The sequence below is a fragment of the Cervus elaphus genome, chromosome 8 (genome assembly GCF_910594005.1).
Source record: "Cervus elaphus chromosome 8, mCerEla1.1, whole genome shotgun sequence".
NCBI lineage: Eukaryota > Metazoa > Chordata > Mammalia > Artiodactyla > Cervidae > Cervus > Cervus elaphus.
Window position 1 is genome coordinate 19,476,868 of NC_057822.1, and position 25,155 is coordinate 19,502,022.

The 25,155-nt window shown below is 42.3% G+C and overlaps 3 protein-coding genes across 7 annotated transcripts in view; 2 read left to right on the top strand and 1 right to left on the bottom strand.

The window, feature by feature from the left end:
• Positions 1 to 822: 822 nt before the first annotated feature.
• LOC122698588 (small cysteine and glycine repeat-containing protein 3-like) lies at positions 823 to 1,588 on the bottom strand. Its single transcript, XM_043909807.1, has one exon. The coding sequence runs from the start codon at positions 1,539 to 1,541 to the stop codon at positions 1,227 to 1,229; it is 315 nt and encodes a 104-aa protein (XP_043765742.1). The 5' UTR covers positions 1,542 to 1,588; the 3' UTR covers positions 823 to 1,226.
• A 6,146-nt stretch (positions 1,589 to 7,734) lies between these two features.
• Positions 7,735 to 8,866, top strand: LOC122698590 (small cysteine and glycine repeat-containing protein 9-like). Its single transcript, XM_043909809.1, has one exon. It carries the CDS (start codon positions 7,781 to 7,783, stop codon positions 8,087 to 8,089), a length of 309 nt encoding a protein of 102 aa, XP_043765744.1. The 5' UTR covers positions 7,735 to 7,780; the 3' UTR covers positions 8,090 to 8,866.
• Positions 8,867 to 11,689: 2,823 nt separating this feature from the next.
• SLC19A3 (solute carrier family 19 member 3) overlaps positions 11,690 to 25,155 on the top strand; it is a 31,590-nt gene continuing 18,124 nt past the window's right edge. For 2 of the 5 annotated variants that reach the window (XM_043909801.1, XM_043909797.1), the window contains exon 1: positions 23,623 to 23,775. The gene's annotated coding sequence lies outside the window, so the exon portion shown is untranslated. Of the gene's footprint in view, positions 11,798 to 11,877; positions 12,036 to 23,622; positions 23,776 to 25,155 lie in introns of those variants that run through there. The other 3 variants (XM_043909796.1, XM_043909798.1, XM_043909800.1) reach the window with 3 other exon arrangements.

Sequence of the window (25,155 nt, forward strand, 5' to 3'; positions counted from 1 at the left end):
AATTTCATCGGGCTGTAGACACTGAGATCAAAATCTGTTAGAAAGTTACCTAGGGGTAGAGAGAGAGTGATGTCATAAGTGTTCATTGATATGGTGTTCCTAGTATCCTTTTTCTCACTGATATAAGAGGAGAGTTGAAGCCACAAATTTTTTTAAAAATTTATTATTGGAAAATAATTGCTTTACAATGTTGTGATAGTTTCTGCTCTACAGTGAAGTGACTCAGCTCTGTGTATACACATATCCCCTCCCTATTGAGCCTCCCTCCCACCGCACCATCCCACCCCTCTAGGTGGTCAGAGCACTGAACTGAGATCTCTGTGCTCTATAGCAGCTTCTCATCAGCTGTCTATTTTACACGTGGTCATGTATATATGTCAGCGCTACTCTCTCAATTCGTCCCACTCTCTCCTTCCCCCACTGTGTTCACGGATCTGTTCCCTATATCTGCATCTCTGTTCTTGCCCTGCAAATAGGCTTATCCAAACCATTTTTCTAGACTCCCTATATATGTGCTAATATATGATATTTTTTATCTTTCTGACTTACTTCCCTCTGTATAACAGGCTCTAGGTTCATCCACCTCACTACAATGGATTCAAATTCACTCCTTTTTATGGCTGAGTAACATTCCACTGTATAAATGAGCCACAACCACCAAATTTTTACCATCACATGAAAACCTATTAGGGATAGATTATTCATTAATTACTCTAAATTCATCTCAGAAAACATCAAGGGGTCTTACTCACTTCAGTGGGTTTAATTGCATCTTTGCATGAGACACATTCAAACAAGGAAATAAGAGGAGATATTGACACATTTTTGAATGCCAGTTTTATGGTTTATTAGGAAAAGAATTGTCTACGGTTTACAGCATCAGAAAATAGTAGCAGAGAGAGAGAATGCAGAAACCACAGAAAGAAGGAGAAGGAGATAAACCAAACATTTCAACAGTAAAATTTCGAGAAAGCATAGCATTAAAAATCATCACTCCATTTTGTGGGGTTCATACTTTGGTGATGGATGGAGAAAGACTGCATTGGTGTTTTTCATTTGGAGGCAGCATCTCAGTGACCAGAGAATATGAAATAATCTCCTCAGCCTGAGAATTCGTCTCAGGTCACCTACATGACATTCAAATCAGGAAGGACTGGCAGAAAGAAAGAAAGTCTTACCCACAAGACAGTTTCCAGCAGCAGCTTCCCAGAGGCCAGACTGGCAGCCTAGTGGCAGCACTGCTTCTGACAGCAGCTCCTTTGCTGGCAGCAGCACTTCTGCTGGCAGCAGCCCTTCCCACACGAGTTGCAGCTGCAGGTGCGGCGGTGGCAGCAGACCACGGGGACGCTGCAGCAGCCCCCGCAGCAGCCGTAGCAGCAGGGGCAGCAGCTGGTGCAGCAGCCCACCCGGTAGCACCTGCAGCTGTTGCAGCCACCGCAGCCCCCGCCGCAGCCGCCGCCGCAGCCGCCGCCGCAGCCCCCGCCGCAGCCACCGCAGCCGCCGCCGCAGCCGCCGCAACTTCCACAACCACAGCAGCCCATGGTGTCAGTAGAGAGGACTCAGGAGAGGTAAGGAGCGAGACTCAGGAGGTGAGGGAGGTCGAATGTCACCTTCTGCTGGAGGGGACCCTTATATACCAGCCCTGGGAGCAGGAGAGGGAAGACACATGACCACTTCCCTGTTGCTATTTGGCTCCGTAGTCATGGAAGAACGTCATAATATATTAATTAGTACCCTTTTTAGGAATGTCAGCAAGATGTATTAGATGATGTTTGTTTTTCTAAGTCAAACACCCTAAACATTCCAGTGAGGGCCCCCGGGAGCCCTGGAAAAGGGGGTGCTGTGACCAGTCACGGCCACACAAGGAAGTCCCACATAACACAACATGCTGTGCTTGAAATGTCATCTGAGCAGCAAATGAACACTGCCAGGAGGCTATTTCTGTGTACAGCCCAGAAGTCCTCTTACAAAAGATTGGAGAAATGAAAGCGGTCGCAGCCTCAAAAGTCACTGCCAAGTGCAATAGCAGCCCCAATCCCCTCACCAGAGCCTCTTTACTGGGGAATGGAAGGTCCTCACCACATGGTTTAAGGATGGCCACTGTGTTCCGTTATGTAGTAGGTTGCACGTTGTGTGCTGGCTTAGAAAGCATGAATAAACCTTGTCAATGGCTTACTTTTTTCTGGAAAAATTCCTATTGCAATTAAAATAAGAAAGCTTGGACTTCCCTGATAGTCTAGTTGTTAAGACTTCGCCTTCCAGTGCAGGGGCTGAGCATCTGATTCCTGGTCAGGGAGCTAAAGTTCCACATGCCTTTGGCAAAAACAGCAACAGCAACAACAAAAATCAAACAGAAGCGATATGTAACAAAGTCAATAAAGACTTAAAAACTGATCCACGTCAAAAAACAAATACATACATAAAATAAGAAAGCGTTTCCTAGCTAGAATGAAAAATGAATTTAGGTGTTTGAAGAATTTTTATTGATACCAGGATGAAAAATGAATTTGGGTGCTTGAGGAATTTTTATTGATTGATATCTAAGAGGAAAATCTTATATGCAAAATCATATGGCCCAGTGGCAGAGAGATGAAGAGAAACAATACAAAAACCAAAAAAATTAAAAGGACAGATACTCCAGAAAAATGAAAAGTGAAAGTCACTCAGTCATGTCTGACTTTTTGCGACCCCATGGACTATATAGTCCATGGAATTCTCCAGGCCATAATGATGGAGTGGGCAGCCTTTCCCTTCTCCAGGATATCTTCCCAATCCAGGGATTGAACCCAGGTCTCCCACATTGCAGGCTGATTCTTTACCAGCTGAGCCACAACTGAGCTATCAAGGAAGCCCATCCAGAAAAATGAAAGCTTGTACATAAAGGAAATATAATCAGAGTATATAATTTTTATTCTGTGATGAGTCATAGTTATATTGTAATAATTTTATCATCAGTTACAGATTTTACTAAAAATAGTGATATAAATATTAATACATTAGGAGTGACATAAAAGAGTTCAATCCTTGTTTTAACAAAACTAACAATGGCTACCAAGAAATAGTCATTCAAGGAATTAATAAAAAATATGAAGGTTTTCCTGGTGGTCCAGTGGCTAGGACTTCACACTCCCAATGCAGGGGGCCCAGTGTTCAATTCCTGGTCCAGGAACTAGATCCCACATGCTGCAATGAAGATCAAAGATCTCATGTGATGCAATTAAGACCAAGCACACTCATATAAGTAAATAGTTTTTAAAAATAGAAAAGAAATGTTGGGGGTGGGGGGGAGGCAGCTCCCGGAAACGATTGCAAGATGGCAATATTGCCTTTGCAGAGTGGCCTAGAAGGTGAGGTGGGATGAGAGAGGGCAACTTAGAATTATTTTAACTGTGTATGTACATATATTTTGTTAATAATATTCAAGATGTCCTGGTAATTGACTGACACCTCCCCTGTGGCACATTTCACGTGACCCTATCACCCAGTCTTACTTCCTATTCTAAATCACAGATCAAATAGTCACACAAAATTTCCATTTACATCTCCCAGCACAGAACTTGGTCCACCCCAAGAACTCTACCCACGTTTATTAACTAACTGAAGGACAGTTTTCTTTCAAGCAAGTATCAGGCAATTATGCTGTTGTGAAATACTAGATGGGGAGATGCTTTGGAAAGATAAAACACTATCTCAGTCTTGGCACTACTGACATTTTGAGCCAGACGTTTCCTTGCTGTGAAGGGAGTCCTATGCAGAATGTGGAGCAGTATCTCTGGCCTCAACCCACTAGTTATGACAACTTCTTCCTCAGTTGTGACAACCAAAGATGTCTCCAAATATTGTCAAGTGCCCTGGCAGGGGAGGTACAAAATTGCCTCCCATTGAGATCTAGTGCCCTATAGAAATGGATCCAGTGGTAAAGAATCTGCCTGCCAGTGCAAGAGACGCGGGTTCAATCCTTGGGTTGGCAAGATCCCCTGAAGTAGGAAATGGCAACCCACTCTAGTATTCATGGAATTTTCCATGGACAGAAGAACCTGGCAGGCTACAGTCCATGGGGTCACAAGAGTTGGGTGTGATTTAGCAACTGAGCACACACAGAAATGTAATAGGGATAATCCATGCCAAGCTGTTGTGGACAATGATGCAAGTTTAGAAAGAGCAAAAGGATTTGGGGTGAAATTCTTCTTTCCTCTTAAATTCTGGGGAGAATCTCTTGGGCATGTGATTCTGAAGGGGCTAAGCACCTGAGGTGGCTGGTGAAAGAGGACAGGAGAGGCCTCGTCCAGTCTTACTTCTCCCTGCTGCCATACTTAAGAGCAGCAATGCTCAGAAAATGCTTGCTAGAGTAAATTGATTCACATTTTCATGTAGCTTCTTTTGTGCTAAATGTCACAAGAAGGCAGGCAGTAACAGGAAGAACACCACAGGAAATTCTACTGATGCCAACAAAACAAAATCCTGCCTCCCCTTTCTAAAAGTGGAGTAGAAAGACTAAAACACACACATACACAAGCAAAAATGCCAGACAAGGTCCACATGGTCTTGCTAGTCAATTATAAGCCAACATTCTATCTCGCACCTCTGTAGGAAGTGAAAAAAGGAACACAAAGAAACACAAGTGATGCTTGGTGAGGGGAAGGGCAATTGTTGGAAGTGGGGTTTGCCTGCTGACTCCTGGCTGCCACAGCCATTACTGAAAAGACAGGAGACCTGAGGAAGGGGCCTGGGGAGATGGTCTTTTCTATAATATTGGGTACCGCAGGGAACTCAAAGGGCTTCCAAAAGACCTAGGTTGTGGAGAAGAGAAAGATGATAAGGAAAAGGGGCATAAAAACAGAACTGGGAGAATGAATGCAAGGGACACACTCTGCTCCATGCTTCTCCCACAGCTCATCCCCCCACCCCAATTTATGTCGCCTATAGGCTGGGTAGCCAGCCATAGCCTTCTTCTTGGCTTCTGTTTGAAAGCCTCCATGGTGGTCCTTTAACCCAAATTAAAGTTTAACTTTAACCCAAGTTGTTTAAACTGGATTTAACATCATCTCAGTTTGAGCCACTATAACAAAATACCACAGTGGCTTATTAACAGTAGGAATTTATTTCTCATTGTTCTGGAGACTGGAAGTCTGAGATCAGAGGGCCAGCAGTGTGAGGTTCTAGTGAGAACCCTCCTCTAGGTTGCAGACACCCAGCTTCCAGTTGTATCCTTACATGGTGGAAAGAGGGTGAGAGAGATCTCAGTGGTCCCTTTTAAAAGGGCACTAATCTCATTCATGAGGGCTCCACCATCCTCATGACCTAATCACTTCACAAAGGCCTCCTATTAACATCACATTGGAGTTAGGATTTCAGGATATGAATTTGGGGGGGGACAGAAACATTCAATCCATTGCAACTTCTTCATTACTCTTCAACTGGCCCTTTATCGTTTCATTTCTGTGTTCCTGATACAAGGATGAAAATATAAATACAATACAATACCAGACTTTGAAAAGTTCACAGTCTGGTCAAGAACACAAAAGGTTATTATCTGAATGTGAAGACATCAAGAAAGAAAGAAAGAAAGTTCAAAAGAAGTGAGTGATGGTCTGTGGGTACTGATGGTGGACAGAAGATGCTCCAGTTGAGTTTTGAATAAGACCAGAAATCTTCCCAGAGGCCACAAGTGAGGAAAATAGAGATGGTGAGATTTCCTTCTTAGAAGATGATTTCTTAAAATGATCAATCATGGTATCTTTTCAAATATAAAAATGTGACCAAGGAATTAAGCTTGACTGTGAAAGCAAGCTTAATCCCCATTCCTCCAGGCTTTGCAATCTATGGTGGCATTTGCAGAGGGTACCTGAGTGGCAGTGAGACATAAGTGCTTCTTAAGAAGTGATGGGTCACTGAGCATATGTGATCCATTGTGGGCTTCTCTGCAGAGGAACACAGTACCAACTAATCATTGTTCTATATAAAATATGTTGAATATAATAGGAAATCATTATAATCACTGCCATTGATGTTGGATCTCAAAGTCATAATTGAAAGCAAAAAGTTAGCCTGAAAGTCACAGCAGTAGGTTCTGAGGAAACAAAGCAGATCTTAGAATCGAAGAGACATGGAAGTCCCTTCACTGTGTGCAGAACGAGGCATAATTGAGTTGGAGCCCCACTCAGACCCCAAATGTTACCCTGAGCAAATCCTTGGACCCCTTTGAACCAGAACTGCTAATGAATCTACCTTGTAGGACTATGCTGAGAATAAACACAATAAAGTACCTGACATGTGGTCCCTTTCTTCTAAGAAAGCTAAGGATAAAAGCTAACATGGTGTGCAAAGTAAGTTTCTTATATTTACACGAACCTCATTAACTGCTCGTCATGATAAATGTGTGATTTTTTTCAGACCTAGCAACACAAATATATGTGGGTCAAATTATTCCAACTAGAAGACTTTGTGGAAAAGGTAAAACTGGAGGCAGGGTTTAGTGGGGAAGGAGGGATGAACAGGTAGAGCAGTTTTTAGAGCTCTTTTTCTTAGAGCAGTTTGCTCTATATGATACTATGATGGTGGCTACCCGTTATTATATTGAGTTTGCCAGTAAGTTTGTTTGGGCTTTTCCATAAGATGTAATGGAAGAACCCAAATGAACTTTTGGGCAACCCAATACTTATGGAAACTCATAGGATATACAAGACCAGAATTCAACCCTAACATAAATTATGAACCTTGGGTGATAATGACTTTTCAGCGTAGGTTCATAGGTTGCAACAACTGTAGCTCTCTGGTGTGGGATGCTGATGACTGTAGGTGTAGGGGGGCAGGGAGCATATAGGAAACCTCTGTACCCTCAGCACAATTTTACTATGAACCTAAATCTAAACCTACTCTTAACAATACAGTCTAGTTCAAAAAAAAAAAAAATAGACATGATTTAACCTAAACTAAGGAAACTGATTCACAGAGAGACTGGTTTCCTGGGGGACATGAACTCAGTTGGAGGTTGGGGTTCTTGGCTTCTTTGGCCCTTACCGTCAGTACTGGAGAAAAGAGACAGAGATAAACTAGCATGGGACATTCACTTTGAAATCCATCATCACAAGGCCGCCTACCCCAGAGCCATCCCTTTGCCAAGCAGCTTGCCCATAGTTCACCTACTCTCAAGATAAGGACAAAAGTGAATCTTCAAATCAGTGAGAAGATTCATTTGGGTTTTTAGCTTCAGAACCTTATGACCTGCGAAGAGGGGCAAATTGGGGTGCTTTGCTTCCACATGTGGAATTCCACCTTGTCTGGGCTTCAGCAAAGAATATCTGCAAACAGGAGGATTTCCCTCTGAAACTGAGGGAAAGAACTTCACTGGGTGCTGAGCGAGTGATCCCAATGCCCAGAAAACAGGTTAAGTGTTCATCAAATGAGACTCACGGGAGTCTCACTTGATGAGACTCATCAATGAGTGAGACTCAACTCACTCATTGCACTTTAAAACTGCTAGACGAAAACAAAATTTAACATTTTAGAAGCATGCTGTTTTATTAGAAGCATAACCTGAGGAAGAAGCCAATGCTAAAATAAGCAGTTGGATGAGGTCAGGAAATAGCCTCGGCGTCTTGTGAAAGTCTCCGGAGGAAGCTGGTGGGAACCATAACAAAGGAAGTGGTCACCTGCTCTGAGTTAAGCCCTGACGATGGTATTTAAGGGAGGGCCCCTGAGACAAAGTGCATCAGACCTCCCTGTCCTCCTGAGTCTCGCTCCTCACCTCTCCTGAGTCCAAATCCTCTCTACCGACACCATGGGCTGCTGTGGTTGTGGAAGTTGCGGCGGCTGCGGCGGCGGCTGCGGCGGCGGCTGCGGCGGGGGCTGCGGCGGCGGGGGCTGCGGCGGCTGCAACAGCTGCAGGTGCTACCGGGTGGGCTGCTGCACCAGCTGCTGCCCCTGCTGCTACGGCTGCTGCGGGGGCTGCTGCAGCGTCCCCGTGGTCTGCTGCCACCGCCGCACCTGCAGCTGCCACTCGTGTGGCTGCGGCGGCGGGAAGGGCTGCTGCCAGCAGAAAGGCTGCTGCCAGCAGAAGGGCTGCTGCCACAAGCAGTGCTGCCACTGAGTGGCTGGTAGGCTCTGCTTCCCAGGGTAAGAGATGTTGGGGGCACAGCTCACAGCGTTTGGTAAGACTTCTCCTTGGACTTCGCTCCTGTCTCTGATGGTAAAGAATCTGCCTGCAACGCAACAGACCCAGGTTCAATTTCTGGGTCAGGAAGATCCCCTGGAGAAAGGAATGGCAACCCACCCCTGTATTCTTGTCTGGAGAATTCCATGGACAGAGGAGCCTGGTGGGCTACAGTCCATGGGGTAGGGTCACAAAGAGTCGGACATGATTGAGTGACTAATACTTTGACTTTTCTTTTTCCCTCCATCCCTCCCGCCCACTGCCTCCTGTCCCAGGTACCTGGTTGCTTTGTAACTGCTGGTTCTGCCCCTTTACTCTGAGGTTTCAGGGCTTGTTCTTTCCCTTTATCATGTGTGGTATCATGATGACATTAATTTCTGCTCCCTGTATCTTCAGAACTCAGCATACAGAGGTATCTATTTTCTCTCACCTTTGTATTCTTGTCTCCACTTGGAAAAAAGAAAAAGATGAAAGATGAGCATTTATTATCAACATTAGTGCTTGGGAACACAGCCACTCATGTTAAAATCTACTTATATTATAAATATAACAAAATAAAATAAAGATAGGTAATAATTCATTTCTTTAGAAAACATTACATTTGATGGACTTTTTATTCTTTTCTATTGTCCATTTACTAACTTTTCCCCTGTTTCTGTATCGTTTAAAAAAAAAAAAAGGAACTCTTTCTTGATTAAAAGTGATCTTTCTTTATTCTAATGTGTCTCTCTGTTCTATGAGATGGATACCTGCCCATGGGTGATCAAAGAGCACAAAAGACAAAAGGTGATACTCAAAGATTGGGATAAGTTTCAGTTAATGGATGATTAGTCCTCTACTATCCTATATCTGGTTTGATAATAAAGATAGAAATTTGGGGGAAATCCCCAAACTTTGGTTGTCAGTATCATTGAGGGAAATTCCTAGGCTCTCCTACAGATGCTGTTGTGACATCTGTGTCTGCAATTGAGTTTTGGCTTTAAGAGTTGACTGCACCAGTCCTCAAAGGTCACAGCTTCACTCCCTTGCTCCATGTGTTTCTTACTCACTCATTCATTCAGCAAGCATGGGCTGTATTAGGCTAGATATTCAGCCAAGTACTAGAGCTCTGAGGCTAAACAACCCTTTGCCCTCAAGGAGTAGACATCTCAGAGGAAAAGGGAGAGTCAATTACAATATAGCTTTCTATTTCAGTTTTCTTTGTCTGGTCACTTTTCTCCAGGATGGATCCTACATCAGCAATTCAAATAGATTTTGGGGGCACATAACTGCAGCCGCTGTGCTGAGTACCAATGTAAGAGACACTCAAGTCATTTCCTGGATAAGCCAACCAAGGAAATAGTTGATTGTACTTTTCACAAGGCGTTTCACCCAGCCTCCCAGCTGACCAGTTCCTCATCCCTAATAACAACCCCCCTCCTTTTTCTTTTCTCCTTCCTCTTCAACCTTCTCTGCAGCTCCATTTCCAACATTGGTACCCAAGGCTCAAACCTTCATCTTCTTCTCCATTGTTTTACACCTTCATCTGGTCTCTACTCTTTTTTCTTTCCCATAGTACTCAACACTTTCTAACATACCATATAACCCATGAGTTTACCATGCTTATCCTTTGTCATTCCCTCAGCCTCACCCACACCCAATTAGAAGGTACAAAGCAAAGATTCTCACTCTTTTGTTCACTGACCTATTTCTGGCACCTAGAATAGCCCCTGGTACATAGTATGTACTCAATAAATAGCTTTGTAATGAAGAGATGATTTTTCAAAAAGGGTTTAGTCATGGAAAATGTCAAACATACACAAACGTGGAGAAGAGTACAAGAAACGCCTAACCACCATCACCCAAGAAAACAACTGTTAACATATGGCTCATCCCTTGTCATCTATGCCCTCCTCCACACCCCTCCCATCACCAGGTCATCCAGACCGGAATCCCCAAGTCATCTCCTCAGCAAACATGTTCACATTTCTGGGAACAAATGGATTCCTCATCATCTCTCTCTGACTTAGACTATGGCTAACAGCTATCAGAGGAATGCGGCAATAAACTTCTCAGGATCCAAAGCAAAGTGGTCTCTCCGCAAATCATGTAGAGGAAAACATGACACCCTCACCTCTAAGAAAACTTCAGTTTTCCCTGGGAGGGCCCTGCAATTTATTCTTTGCCACTTCCTAGGAGCATCTTGCTAACTTATAGGCAGACTTCTTAAAAAAATCACAGGAGGATGAGAATAGAAAACCCAAACCTATAGTACAGTGATCCAAGACATCTGGAGAGACCTTTAATCAATTCTGTTTTCACTACCAGCCTTCAGAACCAAGCAGTGTTCATCTTTGGGGAGAGTTTTCTGTTTCCAGCAGCAGATACAGAAAATATGTTTTTAAAAATCCATTTTAACAAGTGAGAATTTCATAATGCTTTTTTAAAAAAAAATCTGGGCTTCCCTGATAGCTTAGTTGGTAAAGAATCCACCTGCAATGCAGGAGACCCCAATTCAATCCCTGGGTCGGGAAGATCCACTGGAGAAGGGATAGGCTACCCACTCCAGTATTCTTGGGCTTCCCTGTGGCTCAACTGGTAAAGAATCCACCTGCAATGCGGGAGACCTGAGTTTGATCCCTGGGTTGGGAAGATCCACTGGAGAAGGGAAAGGCTACCTACTCTAGTACTCTGGCCTGGAGAATTCCATGGACTGTATAGTCCATGGGGTTGCAAAGAGTCGGATATGACTGAGCAACTTTCACACTATACACTACTCACACTATGCTTCATAAACAGTATTTAATAAATGAGCTATTTGTTTTAGAAAATTCTCAAAGCACCAGAAAGCCACTCCACCTACCACCTTTAAAAACAATATCAAAATTCAAGAGACAGTGGACATATGTATACTTATGGCTACTGTATGACAGTTCAGTTCAGTTCAGTTCAGTCGCTCAGTCGTGTCTGACTCTTTGCAACCCCATGGGCTGTGGGCACGCCAGGCCTCCCTGTCCATCACCAACTCCTGGAGTTTGCTCAAATTCATGTCCATTGAGTGGGTAATGCTATCTAACCATCTCATCCTCTGTCGCCCTCTTCTCCTTTGCCTTCAATCTTTCCTAGCATGAGGGTCTTTTCCAATGAGTTGGCTCTTCACATCAGGTGGCCAAAGTATTGGAGCGTCAGGTCCACCAGTCTTCCCATTGACTATTCAGGGCTGATTTCCTTCCAGATTGACTAGCTTGATCTCCTTGCAGATTTACACGAAATGTCATATTGATAAGCAGATGATTGTCACTGCTCCCAGCGTCTCTTGCGCTGTCACACTGGGTATTAACGGGTATGGATACACTACTTCCAGTTGGTCTTTCTGCATACAGAGGTGTTTGCCCACAAACCGCGGATTCCCACCTCCAGTTTAAAGGTTCTGGAAGCTTGTGAAGAGGATTTGCAAAACGTTGGGGCGGGGCTTTCGACTCCTAGTAGGACCGGCTCAGCCTCCGCCCCGCCCACGGCCCTGCCCCAGCCCGGTCCCGGTCCCGCCCACGGCGCCACGCTACTATAGAGGCTGGTTCACTGGACCGGACTGTCGAGGGTGCTGGTCCCCCGAGCTTGATAACCCAGGCTGTGAGCGAGTTGGTGAGCAGAAATCCCCTCCTGTAGGTAAGGATGTCTCTGGGAGGTAAATTAATTGATGAAACAGACACCTTCATCCTATCTCCCCTCCCCCACCGTTGGGAGCGTGAGGGGGCGGGCACCTGCGCTGCCGCGGGCGAGTTCAGACTGGCTTGGGTTACCCGCCACCCCACCTCCCCAGCGCTTGGCGGACTGCCAGCTCCTTCCTGTTGCGGCTCCCCTGGGATCCACAGTCCTGCCAAACACAGTGCTGAGACGCGCGCAAGTAAGTTTGGCTAGAATTGTTACTCTCAACCATCTGGAAAAAACAGATTACGTAAAACCAGAATTCTGATACAGGGCCAGCATTCCCCATGGTTACATCCATGGTCACAAATTTTTAACTGTTAAGAAATCTTAAAGTACAATTCTGAATCCTCATCCGAGAATGTCGAAGAAGTCCTAGTGAGGGGAAAAACGGAAACTTTGAAGTTAAGAAATCTGGGACCCTGTTGAGACGACTCTGATTGAAGTTAACAAATAGACTCTGATTGAAGTTAACAAATAACGCAACGCTTACCTTACAATGATACTTCTGGAAAGGATACCAAATTCATCAAATAACGTGTATAACAATTACTCGTCAAGACCTTGTTGCCGCGGTAAATATGCAAAACGTTTGAGCTTGTGGAGTGCTTAAAATTTTTCAAGGGTAATGGAAATAATATTTTATAAAAATACACAGAAGAGTTTTCCGTCTGCAGACATCAGAGTCTCCTGAGGTAGAAGGTGTGTTTCATTAAGATACAGATTTTAAAGACCGGTAAACATAACAGATACAGACATACTTCCCTTTGTTGAGTTTTTCATACAAACTGAAGGTTTGAGGCAACCTCACCTCTTCGACCAAGTCTGTCTGCACAATAGTTAAAACAGCATTTGTTTCCTTCTGTGTCTGTCACCTTTTGGTAATTTTTGCGGTATTTCTAACTTTTTAAATTATTATTGTATTTGTCATGGTGGTCTGTGAGTTTTGCTGTTACTCCCACCATTTGCTGAAGGCTCTCATGATGGTTAACATTTTTTCACACTGAAGTATTATTAAATCAAGGTATGAACATGGGTTTTTTTAGACATAATGCTATTGCATGCTTAATAGACTACAATATAGTGTCAACATAAACTTTTACGTGTCCTGGGAAAGCAAAAAGCTCCAGTGACTCCTTATTGCAATATTTGCTTTATTAGGGTGGTCTATAACTGAAGCCATGGTAGCTGGGAAGTCTGCTGGTATGTTTTTCTTCAGACTATCTTAGTGGTAGCTGAAATGGACAAAAATACTAGTTTCTTTTTTTTTTTTTTCCTCATTTATTTTTATTAGTTGGAGGCTAATTTCTTTACAATATTGTAGTGGTTTTTGTCATACATTGACATGAATCAGCCATGGATTTACATGTATTCCCCATCCCGATCCCCCCTCCCACCTCTCTATCTACCCGATCCCTTTGGGTCTTCCCAGTGCACCAGGTCCGAGCACTTGTCTCATGCATCCAGCCTGGGCTGGTGATCTGTTTCACCCTAGATAATATACATGTTTCGATGCTGTTCTCTCGAAATATCCCACCCTCACCTTCTCCCACAGAGTCCAAAAGTCTGTTCTGTACATCTGTGACTCTTTTTCTGTTTTGCATATAGGGTTATCGTTACCATCTTTCTAAATTCCATATATATGTGTTAGTATACTGTAATGGTCTTTATCTTTCTGGCTTACTTCACTCTGTATAATGGGCTCCAGTTTCATCCATCTCATTAGAGCTGATTCAAATGAATTCTGTTTAATGGCTGAGTAATATTCCATGGTGTATATGTACCACAGCTTCCTTATCCATTCGTCTGCTGATGGGCATCTAGGTTGCTTCCCTGTCCTGGCTATTATAAACAGTGCTGTGATGAACATTGGGGTGCACGTGTCTCTTTCAGATCTGGTTTCCTCAGTGTGTATGCCCAGAAGTGGGATTGCTGGGTCATATGGCAGTTCTATTTCCAGGTTTTTAAGGAATCTCCACACTGTTCATAGCGGCTGTACTAGTTTGCATTCCCACCAACAGTGTAAGAGGGTTCCCTTTTCTCCACACCCTCTCCAGCATTTATTGCTTGTAGACTTTTGGATAGCAGCCATCCTGACTGGCATGTAGTGGTACCTCATTGTGGTTTTGATATGCATTTCTCTGATAATGAGTGATGTTGAGCATCTTTTCATGTGTTTGTTAGCCATCTGTATGTCTTCTTTGGAGAAATGTCTGTTTAGTTCTTTGGCCCATTTTTTGATTGGGTCATTTATTATTCTGGAATTGAGCTGCAGGAGTTGCTTGTATATTTTTAAGATTAATCCTTTGTCTGTTGCTTCGTTTACTATTATTTTCTCCCATTCTGAGGGCTATCTTTTCACCTTGCTTATAGTTTCCTTTGTTGTGCAAAAGCTTTTAAATTTCATTAGGTCCCATTTCTTTATTTTTGCTTTTATTTCCAATATTCTGGGAGGTGGGTCATAGACGATCCTGCTGTGATTTATGTCAGAGAGTGTTTTGCCTATGTTCTCCTCTAGGAGTTTTATAGTTTCTGGTCTTACATTTAGATCTTTAATCCATTTTGAGTTTATTTTTGTGTATGGTGTTAGAAAGTGTTCTAGTTTCATTCTTTTACAAGTGGTTGACCAGTTTTCCCAGAACCACTTGTTAAAGAGGTTTTCTTTTCGAAGATAAGGTGTCCATAGGTTCGTGGATTTATCTCTGGGCTTTCTATTCTGTTCCATTGATCTATATTTCTGTCTTTGTGCCAGTACCATACTGTCTTGATGACTGTGGCTTTGTAGTATAGTCTGAAGTCAGGCAGGTTGATTCCTCCAGTTCCATTCTTCTTTCTCAAGATTACTTTGGCTATTCGAGGTTTTTTGTATTTCCATATAAATTGTGAAATTATTTGTTCTAGTTCTGTGAAAAATGCCATTGGTAGCTTGATAGGGATTGCATTGAATCTATAGATTGCTTTGGGTAGAATAGCCATTTTGACAATATTGATTCTTCCAATCCATGAACACGGTATGTTTCTCCATCTGTTTGTGTCCTCTTTGATTTCTTTCATCAGTGTTTTATAGTTTTCTATGTATAGGTCTTTTGTTTCTTTAGGTAGATATACTCCTAAGTATTTTATTCTTTTTGTTGCAATGGTGAATGGTATTGTTTCCTTAATTTCTCTTTCTGTTTTCTCATTGTTAGTGTATAGGAATGCAAGGGATTTCTGTGTGTTAATTTTATATCTTGCAACTTTACTATATTTGCTGATTAGTTCTAGTAATTTTCTGGTAGAGTCTTTAAGGTTTTCTATGTAGAGGATCATGTCATCTGCAAACAGTGAGAGTTTCACTTCTTCTTTTCCTATATGGATTCCTTTTACTTCTTTTTCTGCTCTGATTGCTGTGGCCAAAACTTCCAAAACTATGTTGAATAGTAGTGGTGAGAGTGGGCACCTTTGTCTTGTTCCTGATTTCAGGGGAAATGCTTTCAATTTTTCACCATTGAGAGGAATGCTTGCTGTGGGTTTGTCATATATAGCTTTTATTATGTTGAGGTATGTTCCTTCTATTCCTGCTTTCTGGAGAGTTTTAATCATGAATGGGTGTTGAATTTTGTCAAAGGCTTTCTCTGCATCTGTTGAGATAATCATATGGTTTTTATCTTTCAATTTGTTAATATGGTGTATTACATTGATTGATTTGCAGATATTAAAGAATCCTTGCATTCCTGGGATACACTTGGTCATGGTGTATGATTTTTGTATAATATGTTGTTGGATTCTGTTTGCTAGAATTTTGTTAAGGATTTTTGCATCTATGTTCATCAGTGATATTGGTCTGTAGTTTTCTTTTTTTTGTGGCATCTTTGTCTGGTTTTGGAATTAGGGTGATGGTGGCCTCATAGAATGAGTTTGGAAGTTTACCTTCTTCTGCAATTTTCTGGAAGAGTTTGAGTAAGATAGGTGTTAGCTCTTCTCTACATTTTTGGTAGAATTCAGCTGTGAAGCCATCTGGTCCTGGGCTTTTGTTTGCTGGAAGATTTCTGATTACAGTTTCAATTTCCTTGCTTGTGACGGGTCTGTTAAGATCTTCTATTTCTTCCTGGTTCAGTTTTGGAAAGTTATACTTTTCTAAGAATTTGTCCATTTCATCCAAGTTGTCCATTTTATTGGCATAGAGCTGCTGGTAGTAGTCTCTTATGATCCTTTGTATTTCAGTGTTGTCTGTTGTGATCTCTCCATTTTCATTTCTAATTTTGTTAATTTGGTTCTTCTACCTTTGTTTCTTAATGAGTCTTGCTAATGGTTTGTCAATTTTGTTTATTTTTTTTCAAAAAACCAGCTTTTAGCTTTGTTGATTTTTGCTATGGTCTCTTTAGTTTCTTTTGCATTTATTTCTGCCCTAATTTTTGAGATTTCTTTCCTTCTACTAACCCTGGGGTTCTTCATTTCTTCCTTCTCTAGTTGCTTTAGGTGTAGAGTTAGGTTATTTATTTGACTTTTTTCTTGTTTCTTGAGGTAAGCCTGTAATGCTATGAACCTTCCCCTTAGCACTGCTTTTACAGTGTCCCATAGGTTTTGGGTTGTTGTGTTTTCATTTTCATTCATTTCTATGCATGTTTTGATTTTTTTTTTTATTTCTTCTATGATTTGTTGGTTATTCAAATGTGTGTTATTTAGCCTCCATATGTTTGAATTTTTAACAATTTTTTTCCTGTAATTGAGATCTAATCTTACTGCACTGTGGTTAGAAAAGATAACTGGAATGATTTCAATTTTTTTGAATTTACCAAGACTAGATTTATGGCCCAGGATGTGATCTATTCTGGAGAAGGCTCCGTGTGCACTTGAGAAAAAGGTGAAGTTGATTGTTTTGAGGTCAGATGTCCTATAGATATCAATTAGGTCTAGCTGGTCCATTGTGTCATTTAAAGTTTGTGTTTCCTTGTTAATTTTCTGTTTAGTTGATCTGTCCATAGGTGTGAGTGGGGTATTAAAGTCTCCCACTATTATTGTGTTACTATTAATTTCCTCTTTCATACTCGTTAGCGTTTGCCTTACATATTGCGGTGCTCCTATGTTGGGTGCATATATATTTATAATTGTTATATCTTCTTCTTGGATTGATCCTTTGATCATTATGTAGTGTCCCTCTTTGTCTCTTTTCACATCCTTTATTTGAAAGTCTATTTTATCTGATATGAGTGTTACGACTCCTGCTTTCTTTTGGTCTCCGTTTGCGTGAAATATTTTTTTCCAGCCCTTCACTTTTAGTCTGTATGTGTCCCTTGTTTTTGAGGTGGGTCTCTTGTAGACAGCATATGTAGGGGTCTTGTTTTTGTATCTATTCAGCCAGTCTTTGTCTTTTGGTTGGGGCATTCAGCCCATTTACATTTAAGGTAATTATTGATAGGTATGGTCCCGTTGCCATTTACTTTGTTGTTTTGGGTTCACGTTTATACAGCCTTTCTGTGTTTCCTGTCTAGAGAAGATCCTTTAGCATTTGTTGAAGAGCTGGTTTGGTGGTGCTGAATTCTCTCAGCTTTTGCTTGTCTGTAAAGCTTTTGAATTCTCCTTCATATCTGAATGAGATCCTTGCTGGGTACAGTAATCTGGGTTGTAGGTTATTCTCTTTCATTACTTTAAGTATGTCCTGCCATTCCCTTCTGGCCTGAAGAGTTTCTATTGATAGATCAGCTGTTATCCTTATGGGAATCCCTTTGTGTGTTATTTGTTGTTTCTCCCTTGCTGCTTTTAATATTTGTTCTTTGTGTTTGATCTTTGTTAATTTGATTAATACGTGTCTTGGGGTGTTTCGCCTTGGGTTTATCCTGTTTGGGACTCTCTGGGTTTCTTGGACTTGGGTGGCTATTTCCTTCCCCATTTTAGGGAAGTTTTCAGCTATTATCTCCTCAAGTATTTTCTCATGGCCTTTCTTTTTGTCTTCTTCTTCTGGGACGCCTATGATTCGAATGTTGGGGCATTTCACATTGTCCCAGAGGTCCCTGAGGTTGTCCTCATTTCTTTTGATCCTTTTTTCTTTTTTCCTCTCTGCTTCATTTATTTCCACCATCTTATCTTCTACCTCACTTATCCTATCTTCTGTCTCCGTTATTCTACTCTTGGTTCCCTCCAGAGTGTTTTTGATCTCATTTATTGCATTATTCATTTTTAATTGACTCTTTTTTATTTCTTCTAGGTCCTTATTAAACATTCCTTGCATCTTCTCAATCTTTGTCTCCAGGCTATTTATCTGTAACTCCATTTTGTTTTCAAGATTTTGGATCATTTTTATTATCATTATTCTAAATTCTTTTTCAGGTAGATTCCCTATCTCCTCCTCTTTTGTTTGACTTGGTGGGCATTTTTCATGTTCCTTTACCTGTTGGGTATTTCTCTGCCTTTTCATCTTGTTTAGATTTCTGTGTCTGGAGTGGGCTTTCTGTATTCTGGAGGTCTGTGGTTCCTTTTTATTGCAGAGGTTTCACCCAGTGGGTGGGGTTGGACAATTGGCTTGTCAAGGTTTCCTGGTTAGGGAAGCTTGCGTCAGTGTTCTGGTATGTGGAACTGGATTTCTTCTCTCTGGAGTGCAATGGAGTGTCCAGTAGTGAATTTTGAGATGGGTCTATGTGTTAGGTGTGACTTTGGGCAGCCTCTATGTTGACGCTCAGGGCTATGTTCCTGCATTGCTGGAGAATTTGTGTGGTATGTCTTGCTGTGAAACTTACTGGCTCTTGGGTGGTGGTTGGTTTCAGTGTAGGTATGGAGGCTTTTGGGTGGTCTCTTATTATTTAATGTTCCATGTAGTCAGGAGTTTTCTGGTGTTCTCAGGTTTTGGGCTTAAGTCTCCTGCCTCTGGATTTCAGTTTTCTTCTTCCAGTAGTCTCAAGACTTCTCCAACTATACAGCACTGATAATAAAACTTCTAGGATAATGGTGAAAAGATTCTCCACTGTGAGGGACACCCGGAGAGGTTCACAGAGTTACATGAAAAAAAGGAGAGGGAGGAGGGAGATAGAGATGAGCAGGAGGAGAAAAGGGGGGACTCAAGAGGACAGAGACAGATCTACACAGTTGTCTGTTCCCAAAGGGTTCTCCATAGCCCAGAGACCCACAAAGATTCACAGAATTGGATTGGGAAGAGAAGGGGGAAGGAGGAAATAAGAGGTGTTCTGAGGTAGAAAACGGAGAGTCAAAAGTGGGAGAGAGTAATCAACACACTCCTGAATAAAAATGGGAACTGAATATTGGATTCTTAAATGTCCAAAATTTATATCACATTACTGAAAAACAAAGATTAAAAATCTAGAGTAGAGATTAGACTCTTAAAAATACAATATTAAAAACAAAAACAAAAACACAAAAAATTTTAGAAATATATATGAAGTTTAGTTTAAAAATAGGGCTTCTCTTTTTTTTTTTTTGCAAGGTTATAGTGAAATGAAAATGAAAATTAAGGAGTAGTCAAGGAGTAATAGAGGACTTTAAAAGAAAATAAGAGAAAGAAAAAGAAAAGAAAAGAAAAAAAATTTTTTTCCGAGTTAAAAAAATCATAAAAATATATGAAAATGAAAGTTAAGGAGTAATGGGGGAGTAATAGGGAATTTTAAAAGAAAAAGAAGAGAAAAAATAAAAAAGAAAAGAAAAGAAAAAAATAATTTTTTTTAATTAAAAAAAAAAAAGGTAAAAATATATCTAGGAATTTCTCTGGAGCTGTTGCGGTCAGTGTGGGTTCGGTTCAGTGTCAGATAGCTCCTCGTTCCAGCTTACACTTCTTGATATCTATAGGACCCTTCCGGTGTAGTTGGTGTTACCTACAGGGATTTTAATCTGTTGCACTGGTCTCTTCTGAAGTGGTTCCCTTTGTTTATTTGGCTTCTGTTTGCCGGTCTCTTCAGTGTCTAATTTCCACCCTGACACAGGCGGGCGGAGGTGGTCTCTTGTCAGGTTCGCTAGTTCAGTCCTGCTGCGGGGAGGGCGGGGCGCTGCAGACGCTGTGTGTGGGGAGCACTGGCAGTGTTCCGGCCACACTGGGTTTGCCCTGCTCCCGGGTGTGTGCTCTCCCCATCTACGCTGCTCAGGCTCCCGGCTGCTCTATGTGGAGCGGGCCCTGCATGGCGTGCGGTTCCAGTTTTCGGGTACTCCACAAAAGCGCGAACTCGGTTGCACCTGCGTTTTGTGCCTTCCCCGCTGGAGCAGCTCAGGCAGCCAGGAGCTTGACCGGCGCACTCTCCCCGGGTGCGGCGCGCCCTCTCCCCTCCGCGTCCCCAGCCTCAGTCCCCGCCTACACCATTTGGGTGCTTGCGCCTTGTGTTTAGCTGTGACCCTCCCAGCAGATGTCGACCATCCAGAATCTCAGGAAGTCTTTGGTTAGAAACTGGAGGCCTGTTTGCAGTGCGGTAGGGGATGCCGTCTCTGGGGCCAAGCCTGCCCCTTTCCCCCCGGCCCTGCTTCCCGCCTCCAGCGGCGATGGGCCGGGCCACAGCCGGCTAGCTCCTCTGGACTTGCTCGGTCCCTTTGTTCTGCAAACGGCCGGCAGTGTGTTCAGGCCGGTTAATTTTCTCTCTCTCTTTTGCTATCCCATAGTTTAAGTTGCTGTCTCACAAAAGCTCCCTCCGATTGCCCTCAGGGCACTCAGGCCCAGTCCTTACCCTAAGCAATGCCGTCTGCTCCTCTCCGTTCCGCCCCCACTTGCTGGTGGCGGATGCGGGTGTCTGGGTTACTTTTCTGCTGGGAGTTGCTATTAGGCACGTAATCTGTGGGTTTTAATTATTTTTCCTCCCAGTTAGGTTGCCCTCCGAGATTCGAAAACTTCCCCTAGAACCGCCAGTGCAAGGGTTTCCTGGTGTTTGGAAACTTCCTCTATTAAGACTCCCTTCCCGGGACGGGTCTCCGTTCCTAGCTCTTTTGTCTCTCTTTTTATCTTTTATTTTGTGCTACCTCCTTTCGAAGACAATGGGCTGCTTTTCTGGGCGCCTGATGTCCTCAGCTAGCGATCAAAAGTTGCTTTGTGAAGTTTGCTCAGCGTTCAGTTGTTCTTTCAATGAATTTGTAGGGAAGAAAGGGGTCTCCCCGTCCTATTCCTCCGCCATCTTGCTAGTTTCTTTCAGTCATTATTGGTTATGGACCAACAGTGGTGTCTCAAGCTTGGGTAATGGTAAATGCAATTCAAGCATAAATATTTAAAGGTGAATTGACTTGGCTCTCTTCCCAGGTGACACTGCGCTTAGTCGCTCAGTCGTGTCCGACTCTTTGTGACCCCATGGGCTGCAGCCTGCCGGGTTCCTGTGTCCATGGGGATTCTCCAGACAAGAATCCTGGCATGGGTTGCCATGTCCTCCTTCAGGTCATTTTCCCAACCCAGGGATTGAACCCAGGTCTCCTACATTGCAGGTGGATTCTTTACTGTCTGAGCCACCAGGGAAGCTAGTGGGAGACATAAGAGACGTGGGTTCCATCCTGGAGTAGGAAATGGAACCTGCTGGAGGAGGAAATGGCAGCCCACTCCAGTATTCTTGCCTGGAAAATTCCATGGACAGAGCAGCATGGTGGGCTATGGGGCCACAGAGAGTCAGCCACAACAGAGCAACCAAGCGCGCACGCACACACACACACACAGACACACACACAACCTTAGCAGTTGAGGTGAAGTTAACTACTGTGTATGTTTCTGAAATTATTGTCTGAACTATGCAGGCCCAGCTGTGTTCATTCTGGTTGGATATACAATGTCTGCCTGTATGAGGGCAATGGGAAGGGGGGCTGTATTGAGTCCCTCATAGGGGCCAAGAACCAGATGGAGCAGTTCCTGAGGCAACCTTATGCAGTGGATGTGATCATCTACATTTTAAGAGGCAGCTTGGAAAGGTTAAGTACATGCTACAAACAAGGGTGGGGGCAGAAGGAACATGGGCTTCAGACTCCAAAGTCTCTTTCCACGGTACCACACTGGTCACAGCAAACCCAGACCTAGGGGGAAAAAATTAAATAAACAAGCTTAAGGCTGGGTAGTCTGTAGTGAGATGTCAAAATATTAAAGCTGATTTGGTGGTTTTAACAACTAGTCCCATATCATTTAAATTCAGAAGAATAAATTAGAGGTTATGTGCATAGGCTGGAGGCACAGCAAATACTTAACAAGTATTAAAAGATAATTTTCAGAAAGAGATAGTCATGACTCATACAGATATAAAATAAATGCATGCAGTAAAGGTTTTATTAACTCATTAATAAGGAAACCGTTAAGGCTGTTAGAACCAGATCAAAGAAGAATCCATGAAATTGGTACATTTATAGGTCAGGAACGTTGAAATGGAGGTAAAACTGGTTTTCCATGGAAGAGAGGGGCAAAAGGCTACGTCTCCCTTGGATAGAACTCATTTTCATGTCTACAGACAAGAGTTCTTTCACATTGCCTGTGAGTTATTACAATTCAGTGCTCAGTTGTGTCTGACTCTTTGTGACCCCATGGACTGTAGCCCACCAGGCTCCTCTGTCCATGAGATTTCTCAGGCAAAAATACTGGAGTGGGTTGCCTTTTCCTTCTCCAGGGGATCTTCCCAACCCAGGGAAAGAACCCATGTCTCCTGCATTGGCAGGCAGATTCTTAAACCCCTGAGCCATCAGGGAACCCAAGTTACTACAGAGTTGTAAAATAGCTCAAACAAATGCCTAGGTTTTCCTTGAAACACAACTTTTCCCCTCCACTTCCACCCACTCCGTATTTTTTACTAGTTACCACACCGCATTTCAGTGACTAGATGTGATGGTTAACTTCTATCAAAGTCATCCACCAGTGTGATGGTTAGATAGGCATATCCCTCCAGCTACATCAGAAACCAGATTTATCTAACCATAGACACACAGAGAATAAACAATCTGGGAGGGGATGATCAATTTATCAACAAACGTTTTGTGCAAATAAAAAAAGGGATGCCAAATATAATAAAATAAGACTTGAAGCATATATTTTAAAGGTCACTTGTATCTACTCTTGCTATGGTTGTGAGCAAAAGCAGAACTATCCGAGCCTGGATATTGAATGTTATTGTTGTTGTTCAGTCTCTAAGTCATGTCCAATTCTTTGGAACCCTATGGACTGTAGTCCGCCAGGCTCCTTTGTCCATGGTATTTCCAAGGCAAGAATACTGGAGTGGGTTGCCATTTCCTTCCCCAGGGGATCATCCCAACCCAGGGATGGGACCTGAATCTCCTGCATTGACAAGAGGATTCTTTACCATCTGAGCCACCTGGGAAGCATATTGAATATCTGGACTTAATTACCTTTTGAAGTTGTGTGGATGCTTCATTTCAGTGAGGAGTCCACGGTTTTGGTTTTGATTGGTTTGGGAGGAGGGAGATACCTGAAGGATTATGAGTGGGTGATGGGTAATAGGGCTACTTCATAGTTTCCTGCGATTCTAAGTCACTTTGACAAAATTCTGGAGAAACTAGATTACTTTAGTAATATTACTCAGAGGAAAGTGTTTTGATGTGTTTACCTCCCTAACCATCTGTTGCAGAAGGGAATAGCAACCCACGCCAGTATTCTTGCCTGGGGAGTTTCATGGACAGAGGAACTGGCAGGCTGCAGTTCATGGGGTCACAAAGAGTCAGATACAGCTGTGCAAGTAACTTTCACTTTCAATCATCTGTGTTTGAGAAAAATCAGAATCTCAATCTTATTCAACGGCATTCCAAAGAGGGTGGCTTCGGAAGAGGGTGGGTTCCAAGGTACGAAACCATTAGAAGGAGGTGTGGTTTGGTGCATATAAAGCCATTGCTCCTGACAACTCAGTTCTGAAGGAGGAGGACTTGAGACTCCAGTGAAAGGAAGGGACATTGTGATAGGGACTCACAGCGGCTGGTGGCAGGAAGAAGCCGAAGTTGGATCTGAAGGCAGGAAATTGGACTAGGTTCTAGGAAGAAATAAGTTCAGGGCACGAAAGGAACAGGTAACTCTGACTCTATCTGCATTATTTTTTAGGATGCTATATGTGGTCAGACTTGCAAAGTTTGTTGGCCTGTCCTGGGTTTTATTTATGAGCCCTGTTTCCATTCTAATATTCTAGGACAGACCCAATTTCAAAGATGCTGTTCTATTTTCAGATTAAATTGAGGTCCTGCTCCAATGTAGAATTTGGGAAAACCTTAGTAGTTGCAGCAATAGGAAAGTTCCAGGACTTTGGAGAGTCATACACAGTAAAATGCTTTGATGGGGGTGGGGGGAAGGGTGGAAGGTGAGGGATATATTTCTGTTAATTGAAGTATAATGTACATGTAATATACAAAGTATAGATTTTTAGCTTGAGTATCTATAATTACATACATGTATGTAACACTAGCATACCAGAATTTAGGATATTTCATTATCCCCAGAAAGTTCTCTCATGCGCCTTTACAGACAGTTCTCTCATGCGCCTTTACAGACAGTTCCACCTCCTGCCGCTCCTGATTTTAATCAGTGATGTATCATATAGAGATGTTTTTCTGTGTCTGGATTCTTTTTAGGCAGCATGATATTTGAGATTTACTTGTTTTAGTCCATGTATTAATGGTTCAGTGCTTTTTAAAAAATTATCTTTATTGAGGCATATAATAAAATGTACATAAAATGCAAATAGATTCTGACAAATCTAAGTTTATAATCATCACTATGATCAAGATGAGGAGCTTTTTCATCACTCCAGAAAGTTCCCTTGTGTTCCTCTGCAGTTAGTCCCCAACCCCATCTCCTACCCCATGCAACTACTGACCTAACTTCTATCACTACAGATTAGTTGTGCTTGTCTTAGGGCTTCATATGTATTAATGAAACTGTATGGCTTTGAGTCTTGGTTCTTTAGAACAGCATAATGTTTTCCATATTCACCCAAATTTTTGCAAATAATTCATTCCTTTCTATTTCTGATTCAGTATTCCTTTCTATTGCTAATCAGTATTAGTTGCTTAAATATACAGTATTGTTTATTCATTCACCTTTTAATGGACATTTCAGTTGCTTCCCATTTTTTTTTTACTGTTATGAATCACATTAACTTTCTTATATAGATTGCCAAAAGGTTTTCCAAAGAGTTGGTACCATTTCACTTTCTCACAAGCACCTGTCTCAACCCAGTTGCACTAAATCTTTGTGAACATTTGGTATGCTAATGTTTTGTACTTAGACCTTCTAGTGGTTATGAAGCATTTTCTGTGATTTTCCTTTCTGGTTTCTAAATGGTATCTCTAAAAGTGCAAATATGGTTTGTTTTTGTTTTTGTTTTTCATTTATTTTTATTAGTTGGAGGCTAATTACTTTACAGTATAAGTGGTTTTTGCCATACATTGACATG